The sequence below is a fragment of the Piliocolobus tephrosceles genome, chromosome 7 (genome assembly GCF_002776525.5).
Source record: "Piliocolobus tephrosceles isolate RC106 chromosome 7, ASM277652v3, whole genome shotgun sequence".
Taxonomy (NCBI): domain Eukaryota; kingdom Metazoa; phylum Chordata; class Mammalia; order Primates; family Cercopithecidae; genus Piliocolobus; species Piliocolobus tephrosceles.
The window spans coordinates 15,533,620-15,548,067 of record NC_045440.1 but is presented as its reverse complement, the minus strand read 5'-3'; the positions used below and the strand labels follow the sequence as shown (position 1 = coordinate 15,548,067).

Below are 14,448 nucleotides of genomic sequence, written 5' to 3'. Positions count from 1 at the left end.
AACAATGTATTAGTTCCTAAGCTGCCTTATGGAAGCAAATACCATTTTGACTTGAGGGATGAGTCAGTGTTTCTCTGCAGGTGGTTGATCCTTAGCAGTGGCAGGATTGCTGTGCCCTGTGGTCATTACAGGAATGTTCCTCCGGTGGTTATGGTGGACGTGTCTTACTAGAGTCATCATTGCTTCAGTTTTCTCTGGCCCGGTAGAAATTGTCTTGTCATTTCCATTACATTTCATGTTAGGATGATCTCAGTGCACATATCCTTGAAATTACTCTGCATATAAGAGATGTATGCTTGATAAAAATTGTTTCTAGAAATCTCTTCTAGCAGTTTGGATTTTAGCTGAGTGGTGATAATGCCATTCGTTAGAAAGATTGTAAGGATCTTGAAATGGTATGTTTTCCTTACATACACTTCTCTGATACTTTTTTCTCCCATATGTTTGTTTATACTTCTTACTAGTCTATATGGAAGCAAACAGCCTTAAGGCCATTTCTACAACTTAGAAACACATAGGAACATGTGCCGTTTTCTTTTTCATAGAATGTAATTCATATGTAGCGTAAACTCAAAACTTTAACACATACGCTTTCTGCTTTAAATTGAAAATGTTATACAGTTACAATGAAATGAAAGTGTTGACCATTGTAAAACTCAGGCAGGGTATTTTTAATAGGGTCTGCAAATCTTTTGTGGTACCTTTAAAGTCATATTTTCATAATTGGTGAATTTTCATCTTTTAATATACAGAATCATACTCTGAGATCCGATTAACTTAAGGGAATGTTTTTTGGTTTTTATTATTGGGGGAATTCTCAAAAAATTGCATTTTGGAGTAAGTATGAGTTTACCCTCTTATTTATTTTATGATTTGCTCTTCTGCTTTATGGTAACTCTTTTCATCATGCCGATTTCTCTAGGTTGAAAATGTCCGCTTGGTAGATCGAGTGTCTCCTAAAAAAGCAGCTCTAGGTACTTTGTATTTGACGGCTACTCACGTCATATTTGTGGAAAATTCACCTGACACAAGAAAAGAAACATGGGTATGCTTTTTTTATTTTTAGCTTTCCTTGTTTTGCGTTGTTTGAAGTAAAAAGTTTTTGGCCTCCATTCGTTTTTCCTCAGGGTGAGATGAGTGGGCTTTTGGTGATTGGGTGTTAGGGAACTGTTTCTGGCATGTGTGTTTGGCCTTTTCCTGTGTAGTCATATCTACTGGATATACTTATTCATTTTAAACCCGAATTATTTGAACATCACTAAAGAGAGACTTAGAAATAGCCAGAAGATACAAGTGCTTCCTGTCACAGCTATCAAGGAGAGATTGAATAATGTCAGTAGGCCAGATTCAGCATTGCCATCCTCTAGTGCTCCATTTGCCATACTCTCTATTTGTAGGGTCCTATGATGCAGCCATTTGGTCATTTTATTATGTTGTCTCAACTTTTCTGATAATTTTAAAAAGAAAAAGCTAGAGGAGTTTCATCATCAGGTATTTCTGCTACTTATTAATGAAAACATTAGATATTTATTATTATTATTATTGAGATGAAATTTCACTCTGTTGCCCAGGCTGGAGTGCAGTGGTGCAATCGATCTTGGCTCACTGCAACCTCGACCTCTTGGGTTCAAGCGATTCGCCTGCCTCAGCCTGCTGAATAGCTGGGACTACAGTCACGGGCCACCACGCCTGGCTGACTTTTTTGTATTTTTAGTAGAGACGGGGTTTCACCATGTTGTCCAGGATGGTCTCAAACTCCTGACCTCAAGTAATCTGCCCACCTTGGCCTTCCAAAGTGCTGGGATTATAGGCATGAGCCACTGTGCCTGGCCTTATTATTTTTTCAGCAACCCAATCGTGACATCCCTGAATTGCAGATTTCTCTTTTCTTTCTTTTTTTTTTTTTTTTTTTTTTTTTAAGATGGAGTCTCGCCCAGTCGCCCAGGCTGGACTGCAGTGGCCGGATCTCAGCTCACTGCAAGCCCCGCCTCCTGGGTTTACGCCATTCTCCTGCCTCAGCCTCCCGAGTAGCTGGGACTACAGGCACCCGCCACCTCGGCCGGCTCGTTTTTTGTATTTTTTAGTAGAGACGGGGTTTCACAGTGTTAGCCAGGATGGTCTCGATCTCCTGACCTCGTGATCCGCCCATCTCGGCCTCCCAAAGTGCTGGGATTACAGGTTTGAGCCACCGCGCCCGGCCAGATTTCCCTTTTCTATATTCCGTGCACAGTGGTACATTTTTAGCAGAAGGTGGCAGGCACTTATTAGTGGAGGGGTAATTTACAGAATAAAATGCTGCCATTGAAGACTGAGCAGAGACCCTCCTGTGACACTGGAGATGCCCTTCAGTATGATTTCCTTTAAAGTTAATCTCCTCTTTAGAGAGTAGAACGATGGTTTTACTAGACACTGGGAGTGCAGAGGAGAGGGCGGGAATGAGGAGATATTGATCAAAGGGCACAAAGTTTCCAATAGACATGAGGAATAGTCTGGAAAATGTATTGCACAGCAAGGTGTCCATACTCAATGTATATTTCAAAATAATTATGAGAGTAAATTTCAAGGGTCTCATTGTTAAAAAAAAAAACTATAGGTAAGTGATGACTATGTTAATTGGCTTGATTTAATCATCCACATGATGTTCATATATCACAGCATCACGTTTTAGCCCATAAATGTGTACAACTATGATTTGCAATAAAAATACTAATTTAAAAAATAAAAAGATACATAAATTCCTTCTTTTGCAGCCTGCCCGACCACCAACAGCTTAGAAAACAACAGTCCCATGTTGATACAGAGCTCGAACATTCCATGTGGAATTAAGGAGCATGGTGGCACCTCCCAGCGGAGCCATCTCTAACTTGTGTTGATTGCAGAAGTTTATTTTACTGACTTCTCATGACCTTGTTTGATTTTAGCTATTTAAGTACATTCAACATCTGACCACCAAAATGTTTCCTTACCTGGACTTGTGCAAATTTATATGCTGAATGATTTGCTTCAAAGTAACTATCCTGGATATCAGGAAGCTTGGTATTGAAAAATAAAATTATAAATTTAGAAAGTTGGTTGTTACCTGGAACATCTCAGTGCTTGTCATCTGAATGCAAGGGTTGAGCTAGCTAGAGGGTGGGGAGTGCTTCTTGTCATTCTTTGAGCCACAATGAAATGTTAGTCCTTGTCATATTCATTAGTTATTTGTGCTTAGCTTATGCAAATTAACATTTGGTTCTAGATTCTTCACAGTCAGATTTCCACCATTGAGAAACAGGCAACAACTGCTACCGGATGCCCTCTGCTGATTCGCTGCAAGAACTTTCAGATAATACAGCTCATCATACCTCAGGAAAGAGATTACCACGACGTGTACATCTCCCTGATACGCCTTGCAAGGCCAGGTAGGGTAGAGGAACTCGGCATTTAATACGGAACCTCTCTTAAAAATTCGCAAATCACATTCAAGAATTTGTATGGTGCTTAGGAATGATAGGGGTTTAGGGACTGTGTCAGTCTGGTTCTCAGTTGAGGACAAGCCTGAATAATCATCTGATACAGAGTTTCTTGTTTTTTAGAGTCTCCCCCGAGTTATTTACTGTGTGGGTCTCTTTCATGAGTCTTAGTATCACTTAATCTTGGTGGAGGTTATATGTTTTCCTTTTGGGGTGAAATTGTGTTTATGTTATGCCCTTATATTGTGGTACTCAAGCCACCTTGAATGGGGCCAGTGACAGAACTGACCAGTTGTTTTGTGTGGGAAATGTTATCAGACAGTTCTAGTGCAGTTTTCTCCCTCTTGAGGCTTTTAAGGTTTAGTCTCCATTGCTTTTTTATTTCTTGGGTTTTTTTTTTTTTTTTTTCCCCCAGACACTGTTGCTCCATTGCCCAGACTGGAGTGCAGTGGCACAATCTCAGCCCACTGCAACCTCTGCCTGCCAGATTCAAGCGATTCTCATGCCTCAGCCTCCCAACTGGCTGGACTACAGGTGCCTGCCACCACACCCTGCTAATTTTTGTATTTTTAGTAGAGATGGGATTTTGCAATGTTGGCCAGGCTGGTCTTGAACTCGTGGCCTCAAGTGATCCTCCTGCCTCAGCCTCAAGTGCTGGGATTACAGGCATGAACTACCATGCCTGCCCCTCCATTACTTTTTGATAATAATTTATTTTTTCCAAGGTTAGTAGAACTAGACTAGCATCACTGACTATTCAGAGTGTGGATCTGCTGATTCTCCTGAAAAAAAAAAACAAAAAACTTAATGTAGTGGGAAGAACATTTGGATTTGAAAAATATGTTCTCGCCATTGCTATCTTGTTCTAGCCATCATCTTGGGCTCTTCAGATTTATAACTTACTGTTCGCTTCAAAAGAAGTGTTTCTTGCCTCTGTGTGTGGCTTGTGTGAGTTGTGGTGTTGTTTTCCTTAAAAGAAATATACTCTCTGTTTCTTGGAAGAATACAGTGAAAAGAGATGATTTATATAACAGTTGTGTTACACAGAAGTAGTTAATAAAGGAAATAAGATATGTGCTGATAATTACTTTGCCAAATATTTTTTGATTCAGGACAAGAAGTTCAATGATAAACTTTTCAAGGCATTTGGTTGGATCATGATTTGTCCATATTCTTTGTAGGTAGCTAAGAGCTAAAGTTACTGAATGGAAATAATGCCAGGGAGCTGTCAAAATCTGGTAATTTTTACTTTACTCTGTTTCCCTCTAAAGGCAGTTGGTTGAGGCTTCTTCATCCAAGTGCGCTAAAAGAATGGCAGAGTAAGCCAGAAAAGCAGTTGAACTTTTTGGAGGGTGCACTAAAATTGGAACAGAAGTTCTGGGAAGATGTACACTAGGTTGCACGCAGCAGAGAATGTGAGGAGAATTCTGTGCTAACCGTTTCTGTGTCACTGATTAATGGAAGTACTGAGCGATAAATGTGCTCTGAGCAGATTAATGGGATTTAGGAATAGCCCAGCGAACCGGGAAAGGGCTGAGCAGCTGGAAGAGTGAATCACAGGGACCAGGAGGGTCACGGCCCAGAGACAGCGGGTGCCAGGACTCTCGCTGTGAGGGTCCCTGAGGGGGAAATTACTGTGTTCCCCCATTTTTGAAAGGGATACTTTTTCCTTAAAAGGTGAAGGTTTGGGAGTTAGGTGTTAGATGTAGCCAGAGATCTGACTGGCTACCTTTTCTAAAAGAAATCATAGTAATTCATTGAATCAAAGCCATCACCTAAGAGGAGTTAAAAAGAATTGCCAGCATTTTGAAACATGGGCATTAGAAACGGCAGTTTGCCTAAAATGTAGTGCTTTAATAAGTGAGGGAAGTCGAAATAGAACACAAGCAGTTCACAGTGCAATGTTAAAGGCAATGCTAAAATTAGGGCATATTATAGGCTATAACTTTGGAAGCAGGACTTTGACCCTAGAGGGAGATGGGGAAATGTGGAAGGGGTTCGACATGAAACAATGGCCTTCAGCTGGGGGATGGGGTGGCTTTTCAGAACCATCTGAAGATGTTTTATAAAATACACCCTCCACTGCCTCTAAGAATATGAAAATAAAGGTGTATGTGTGTGGTTGGTGAGGGAGGTGTACTTTGAATTCTAGTCGTACAATGTAGGTCTGTCGATATTCTGGTTAGTCACCAACAAAGTTCACATATTTTCAGTTTCTTTATGGACACCCAGCTAACTGTAAGGTGCTATAGAGCAGGGGTCCCCAACCCCTAGGCCACAGATAGGTACCAGTCTATGGCCAGTTAGGAATCGGGCAGCACAGCACAGCAGGAGGTGAGTGGCGGGCATGCAAGCATGAGCTCCACCTCCTGTCAGATCAGCGGTGGCATTAGTTCTTTTAGGAGCATGAACTCTATTGTGAACTGTACATGCGAGGGATCTAGGTTGTGTGCTCCTAATGAGAATCTAATGCCTGATGATCTGAGGTGGAAGTTTCATCCTGACACCATCCCCCAACCACACCCCCATCCACGGAAAAATTGTCTTCCACAAAACTGGTCCCTGGTACCAAAAAGGTTGTAGACTGCTGCTGTAGAGGACAAAACAGTTGTTTTTACATAAGAAGAAATGTTTGGGAATTCATTTAAGTCCAGGTTTCTGAAGGAGATATTTTCAAAGCTCCTGTTATTTAACATGAAAATCAAAAGTACTTTAAAAATAGAAAAAAAAAAAAAAAAGAAAGAAAAAACCTCGAACCTTAGCATCAGCAGAATGCACAGGGTGGGGAAGGGAAGAGAAAAATTTCCAACTGTCAGCAGAGGGACACAGAGGTGTGAGGTGTTTTAGAACCCGTGTAACTGTTGAAAGCAAAATTGCTTCAGACATTCTGCTGAATTCAGGCAACTTAAAATAAATATTGAGATTCTCTCTTTACTGAGTTAGGATTTCTGGTATAAGGGTAAATCAAATTATTAAAAAATTAGAGATTTTATTGGTTTGCTTTTTGTGTGAATAAAGATTGATAAGAATTTGGTCACGGACTATAGAAGATCTCAGGCAAAACATAACATGTCCAAATGCAGGAAGCTCTGTCATTCTTGGTAAAGAACTAACTTAGGTTAAAATAAGGGCTGTGGCTCACATGAGATCAGTTAACCTTGTAGATCGAATGTATTAATAAGCATCTCAGCTTTTCTGATGAAAAGACCCCTGTTTCTCAGGGGGCTTCAGCTTTTCCCATGTCCTCTCTCCTCTCTTCCCTCCAGTTTGCCTCCTGCTGTTTATTTTTTGTATCAATTATCTTTCCTTCTTTAGTGTTTGTGGGTGCTTCAACACTTAAATAATTTCTTTTGTTTATATTTCCCCTTTTCCTAAACTAGTTTCTTTTTAGAATCTCACTCCTCAATTCTTTTGGATATTTTTTATTTTAAAAAAATCTCATGATTGAAGTAGTCTCATGTGCTTAATTGGTAACTTTTTATGTTCCCTATCTAAGTCATTGATGTTTAAGCAGTTTTTGCAGTGGTAATTTCTTTTTTATCAGAGCATAGCACCCTTTTCTGCTGTGTTAGCTTTAACAGTCCTAATATTTAATTTCAACACTTGTTTGTTTACAATAGACAGATAAGGTGAGGCACCCTCATTTTTATTTTAAATATGCAAAATCCAATAATAGCTGTATTATCTTCTCACCCCACTCTCAATGGTTTTTCAGTTACAGTTATTTTAAGTTGCCTGAATTCAGCATAATGTTTGATGCAATTTAGCTTTTTTTTTTTTTGAGACGGAGTCTCGCTCTGTCGCCCAGGCTGGAGTGCAGTGGCCGGATCTCAGCTCACTGCAAGCTCCGCCTCCTGGGTTTATGCCATTCTCCTGCCTTAGCCTCCCGAGTAGCTGGGACTACAGGCGCCCACCACCTCGCCCGGCTGGTCTTTGTATTTTTTAGTAGAGACGGGGTTTCACCGTGTTAGTGAGGATGGTCTGGATCTCCTGACCTCGTGATCCGCCCATCTCAGCCTCCCAGAGTGCTGGGATTACAGGCTTGAGCCACCACGCCCGGCGCGATTTAGCTTTCAGTAGTTACTTTGGTTATTAAAAAAAAGCTCACATCCCTATGTCCTGATGACTACTGGTAAGTTTTCCCTTCCCTTTCCCACCCTTCACATTCTGCTGACGCTGATTCATGTTTGTTTTTTCTTTTCATTTTTAAAATACTTTTGATTTTAATGTTACATTATTTGTTGCTTCTCCCAGTTAGTCTATAATGAGAGGCAATTCCTCCATATATTTATCCTAAATATTCTGTTTTTATAACCTTTAACCTGGTACCTAGGGAACAAGCTAGGTTATTTTCCTTCCTTCCCTAATGTTTTGTTGTAGCCACATCTCTCCCTTATTTTGGCAGAAGGAGCACCCTTTCCTTTATATGGGAGAGAAGGAGCAAAGATTGTGTATGGACGCAGCCCCGTTTATTCGTCTGGTGGTTCCAAGTTGAGAGTTTCCACCTGATGTCTTGCATTTTCTGTGGGAAGTGCGAAGTGGGGTTTTCTGAGAGTGAAGGAGAGGGGAGGGGAATAGAGACTGAGGTGCACTGTAGTGCCACAGGCTTCCCGAGGTTAAGGGGAGCACAGTGAACACCGGTGTTAGAATAAAATCAGCCAAAACATGGATCTCTATGCTTGGGTTGAGCTTTGCTTTCAACTGAAACACTGATTTGGTCTTCCTAGAAACAGCCAAAATGTTACTCATCCTTAATTTCGTGTAGTATTTTAGAAATTACCATTTTGCTTTCTGGGTAGAAAAACATTAAAGCTGGACTCCTGTTTCATTAGTTATATGATTTAAGTAGATAATATATGATACTGTAAATACCAAGATTTCCATATTAGCTTTTTCTGAATTTTTTAAAAAGTTAAACATGCACATTCAGTTTACTCCCACAATCCAAAGGCCTTTTGAGTATTTGCTTCTTATTGGAGGAGCTCTTGTGTGGTGGGTCCCCTTAGGGTGAGGCCTTCGGTGCACTTCCTGCTGAAAGCTGCTGGTCACTAATAGCAAAAGATGTTTTATGTTGGGTCTGTTGGCTCAGACTGTGATGGGAAAAGCCAGTGGAACTTTTAACATGCCTGTTTTAAGAGTGGGTAGAAAATCAGCTGAGGGATATGACCTTCCTAGAATAGGCAAATACTTTCTCTCTGTTTAGATTCTGTAAATATTAAAGATTTGTCTAAAATATAAAAAGCTTCTGCATAACAAAGGAAATGGGAGAAAATACTTGGAAGCCATATACCTGATAAGGGATTAATACCCAAAAGATGTCAGGAACTCCAGCAACTCTATAGGAAAAAAAAAAACAAAGAACCCAAGCACTCTGATTAAGAAAAGGACAAGGGACCTCAAGAGAATACTCAAAAGAAGACGTCTGACAGATACATGAGCAAACGCTCAACCTCAATAATCATTAGGAAGATGCAAATTAAAACCACAGTGAGATATCGCCTCGCAACTGTTAGAATGGCCTTTACCAAAAAGATGGAAGATACCACGCTTTGGCAAGGGTGCGGAGGAAAGAGAATGCTTATGCAGTGTTGGTGGGAATGTCAATTAGTACAGAAAACAGATGGAGGTTCCACAAGAAACAAAAAACAGAATTATATGATTCAATAATCCCACTTCTGAGTGCTTACTGGAAAGATGGAAATCTGTAAGTCAAAGAAACATCTACTCTTACATATTTTCACATGTTCACTGCAGCACTATTCACAGTAGCCAGGTTGTGGAATCAACTTAAGTATCCATCATTGGATGGAGAGATAAAGAAAACATGGTATATACCAATAATGGAATGCTGTTCAGCCTTAAAAAGCAAGACATTTTGTTATTTGTGACAACATGGATGGAATTAGCATTATGCTGAGTGAAAATGCCCAACATAACAAATACCACATGTTGTCACTTACATGTGGGATCTATGACACTTAAACTCCCAGAAGCAGAGAGTAGAATGGTGGTTACCAGAGGCTGCGGGTGGCGGAAATGGGGAGATGATGGTCAAAGGGTGCAAAAGCCTCAGGCAGGAGGAATAAGTCTTATTTTGAGATCTGTTGCACAGTGTGTTGAGTATAGGTAATAGTTCAGAAGTGTAAATTTCAAAACACTGAGAGTAAATTTCAGATGTTCTCGTTACAAAAAATGTTAAACACTTGAGGCAATGTATATGTTAATTAGCTTGAGTTAATCAATCTACATTGTAGTCAAAAATCATAACATTACTTTTTACCCCAGAAATATACACAACTATCATTCGTCAATGTATTATTTAAGAGTCTGGAGGCAAAAAAATAAAGATTCTCAAGTCCTAGTTTTGTTTTTTTTTTTTAAACTTACCTCCCAGCTAATTGCTGAACATTCTGCTATGTATTTGGCAAAAGTAGAGAGTGAAAGGAACAGAAAATTATGACATGGGAACAATTCAGTAAAATTTTCATCTGTGCTGATGGCCCTTTTTGATTTCTTAGAGTAGGCACAGTCTGCAGGCTGCTTCTGGGCTTGCCTGTGGGTAAGAAGCTCACATGACTCGGTGTTGGCTGACAAAAATGGGCTTTTCCTGGCCCTCATGTAGAATTTTCCTTAAATTGGGCATGAGGATTGGTTGATCACCCTTTTCCTTAAAAAAGGGAAAATTTCGTAATTTCAGTGTCAACCCATCCTATTGTCTCCTAGTTCAAGAGTGATCTGCTTAATGTCTGTTATAAATTATTCTTGCTGTAATTTATGGATAATTTCATTGCCTCTTCCCAGTGGAAACAGGTATCAGCCCATACATAGAACACTGTCAGTAGTCACAGGATGTTTTTCTTCTTCTACCTTTAAAACTATTTGTAAATATTTAACAAAGAGAACTTAACTGCCATTATTACCCTGTATTCAGTAGCGCTTCTTTCACTGAGGGAACCGAGGCTTTCTCAAGAGACTCTTTTGGCATCCTAAACAACTAGCATTTGTGGTTAACATTATGGTAGCAGAAGCCTGAGTCATGAAAATGGTACTTAGAGATGGAAAAGATGTGTCAATATCGAGCCAGCTGTTCCCAGAACAGGATCTGAAGTTTCACATGCTGTCTGCAACATCGCTAAGATGGTAAGAAATTGATTTGACAGAAAGCATCTGCTCTGGTTTGTGTGTGAGCGTACCTGGATGCGCGTATTTTGTTATTTGTCCAAATAGTCTGTATTCTAAGTTTTGAAGTTTAGAAACATGACATGGAGAAAGACTGAAATAGAACATAATTTATCTCACTGACATACCACAGTTGCTTCTTACAAGAAACATGAAGAAATCTGGTGCTTAAAATATGACTCTTATCTTTCCTCTTCCATGTGGATGAGTCATCTCAATAGCAATCAAAACAAGTTTGAAACCTGAGTTTTCATGTCAGGCTGCCTGTGTGTTGCTGCAGCCTCTTGCTGGTGGTGAGATCCTATAATGGGCTGCACATACATGTGTTTAGGAAACTTACATTCTTCACACTGAGTGGTATCAGTATGCTAAGGACATAGGAGGACCTAGGAAAGCTATGAGAAAGAAATGTATTTTGTAGAAAAAACAGGAAGATGAGGGGACTGGAACGAGGAAGGAAGAAGAAGAAGAGAGAAGGATCTGCCTTTGGGGAGGGTGTGTTACAATTAGGAGCAGGCCTTCTGCAGCCAGATGTCTCATTTAAACCTGGACTTCCCAGTTACTAGCTGTGTGACTCTGAGTGAGGGAATGTGCCTCTCGTTTGCCTCAGATTTCTCGTAGATAAAATGAGGACCATCAATATTGCCTGCTAACTGGATTAATGCTCTTAATTGCAGCAGAATCTGGAACAAAACAAGGTCTGAGTATCAGCTATCCTTTATCATCATCAGAAATGCTTAGATCTGCAGTGTCCAAGATGGTAGCCACTGGCCACAGATAGCTGTTCAGCGCTACTCCGAACTGAGATATGTGGTTAAGTGCAAAATACACATGAAATTTCAAAGACAGCACAAAACAAAATGTATCAAATATTAATAAGTTTTATATCATGCAGATGTTGAAGTGATAATGATTTGGGGTATATTGGGTTAAATAAAATAGATTGTTAAATTAATTTAACTCTTTTTTAATGTGGCTACAAGGACATTTAAAATGATATAGATCGTTCACATTATGTTTCTGTTGGATAGCGCTGGTCTCTACACTTCCCTTAAATGGCAAGACCAGAGCAAGAAAATCAAATCCCAGATTTTACTGGCGAGCGGGAAACAGTGGGGCTATTGGGCTTCACAAGCATCAAAGGCAATCTGTAAAGACAGAGATAATGTGGCGGGATTGAAAGAAGCCGCATCATGATGCGGCCTTCAGTTTGCATCCCAGGAGCACAGCGCTCTGCACTATGAATTGTTTTTTTTAAATGACTCCCATGCAAATGAGCAGCACAATTATGATATTTATGTAGTTGTTTAAAGTTCAGATGTTTCTGACGCAAATGTTTAATATATTCCAGAGTTTTTTCAACTTTGTTATTTTTTCTTTTTTAACACTGTGAGCATGAAAATGTGCAGTTGGCCTGGGCCCGGGCCTGCCTCTGAGAGGCCACCCCAAATCCAAGCTTGATAGGCATTACAAAAATGGAATCTTGATGCCTAATCAATGCATGTGTTCTGAATTTTTATGTTCCATACTTTGTGTGGTCTGGAAAATATATTTGCTTTTAAAGCAACAGCAACAACAAAAGCACAAAATGGAGATGTCCGTGTGTTCTAAAAGGAAAGAAGGTACTGCCGAGTTCAGATACCCCAAGGTCATCTCGTCATTGCTGGGAGGAGGTGGGGGGCCCTGTCCACTGCACACAGGTTGCCCCCAGGAGTGTGCTGGAGGTGGGGGCTGGGATGGCCTCTCAGGGCATTCCAGATGGGACAGAATGTTTTCAGGGAGATTTGGCTCTGGTTTTGACTAAGCTTGATTTAACTTCATCCTCCCTTTTCTTGCAGTGAAATATGAGGAGTTATACTGCTTTTCCTTCAACCCCATGCTGGATAAAGAAGAAAGAGAGCAAGGCTGGGTGCTGGTTGATCTTAGTGAAGAATACCAGCGGATGGGCCTCCCTAACCATTACTGGCAACTCAGCGATGTGAATAGAGACTACAGAGTGAGTGCGTGAAACGCAAACACTGAAGCCACAGGAAATTAGGATTTCAGCCAGCTTAGCACACCTTTATTTTTATCTCCTTTAGGTTTTAGAGCTCTTTGTAGATATCCACGTGTGGATTTCCAGGTGTCTCTTGGTTAGTGCCAGCTGTATTTCCAACCCGGACCTAGAATTAAAACGTTTGAACCAGAGAAGCATAGAGATCACCGCTTCTAGACCCTTCATCGCATGGTTGCAGAACTTGAAACCCAGAGAGGCCGGGGGCAGGCCTTGTGGACAGGCAGTTGGTGGGAGAGCTGGCCAGGATTCATTCTCCCATCAGGTCTTTTTATAGTGTAGTGAGTGATTAGTGGGCAAGTCAGGGAGACTCTGATGGCAGTTTGGCACCAGCTCCTCTGTGTGCTCACTGAGCCCTTGCTTGGTACACAAGGTCACCAAGAGGCTTCCCTAGAGAAATATGGCTACACTCACAGGAAGGAGTATGGAGAGGCAGGGAAGCTAGAGTGGCAGAATTAATCCCGTCTTCTCCTTAATGACAGGCTTACAGATCAGGGGTGGTTTCACTATTAATTTTTAAGATATTTAAGTAACAAAAGTATTGTGAGAACATCCTAGAGAGTTTCCAAAAGGCAAAAAAAAAAAAAACAAATAAGAAAACCACCATCCCATTTTCAAAACATTCTTACGTTTTAAAATTTCCTTCAGTTGTTTTCTCATCTGTATAGTTTGATAACTTTTTTCTTATGTAAGTAATGCATATTCATTTATTGAAAATTGGAAAACATAGAGCAAACGGATGTTAAATCACCTAAAACTGCCATCATTCAGAGATAGCCACTGTTGTTATATCTGGCCAATAGTCTTCTGGGATTTTTATGTATATATAAATTTTTTATGTATGCACACACAAACCTGCTTAAACATACATAACAAAAATGGAATCATCACATGTGCCTTATATTCTGCTTTTCTTCACATACATATTGTGACATTTTTCTGTCAGTAATTATATTTTATAATATATTTAAAACACTGCAGAGTATTATCTAAATATGGCTGTATCAACTAATATCTACGTGCACTCTAATTTTTAGACATTTAGATTGTCATTACTTATTACTATTTTAAATAATGGAGAACATCCTGGTAACTATACCTTTGTCCATATTTTAATTTTTTAAAAGATAGAATTTTAATATAATTTTTATGTCAAAACACCTACACAAAGTTTTGTACATGTTGTCAAAAATAACTGGAAAGGTTGCAGCAATTTCTGTAAATTCTCAGATGTGAATGCTTGATTCCTTATACCCTCACCAGCAAAGAGTTAAAGTTTTTAAGAATCTTTTGGTACCTTGATGGTGGGATGAGTGATTTCTTGTTTTAATTTAATCTTTGTATCTTGATTTCTTGAGTTGTAGCTTTTTATATATTGATTGACAATTTGTATTTTATCTCCTGATAAATGACCATTTCCAGTTACATATTTTGAATTCTGATTATTTTCTTGACCTTGTCACAGGGATTTTCTTGCGGTTCTTTTTTTTGTTTGTTTGTTTGTTTTTTTAAAGAAACAGGGTTTCATTCTGTTACCCAGGCTAGAGTACCGTGCGGTATAGCTCACTGCAGTCTCAAACTCCGGATCCCTGAAAGAACACATTCCTCAGCCCTGGGCCCAGTACAAACACATTCCTCCATATATCTCAACTTCCTGGGCCCAGTACAAACACACCATATATCTCAACTTTCTGGGCCCAGTACAAACACACCATATATCTCAACTTCCTGGGCCCAGTACAAACACACCATATATCTCAACTT

The 14,448-nt window shown here is 39.8% G+C and overlaps 1 protein-coding gene across 1 annotated transcript in view; it reads left to right on the top strand.

The window, feature by feature from the left end:
• MTMR7 (myotubularin related protein 7) overlaps positions 1 to 14,448 on the top strand; it is a 115,652-nt gene that overhangs the window by 40,059 nt on the left and 61,145 nt on the right. Inside the window, exons 2-4 of the mRNA XM_023216611.1 lie at positions 923 to 1,045; positions 3,239 to 3,401; positions 12,470 to 12,627. Of these exons, the coding sequence (XP_023072379.1) occupies positions 923 to 1,045; positions 3,239 to 3,401; positions 12,470 to 12,627 (444 nt within the window). The remainder of the gene's footprint in view (positions 1 to 922; positions 1,046 to 3,238; positions 3,402 to 12,469; positions 12,628 to 14,448) is intronic.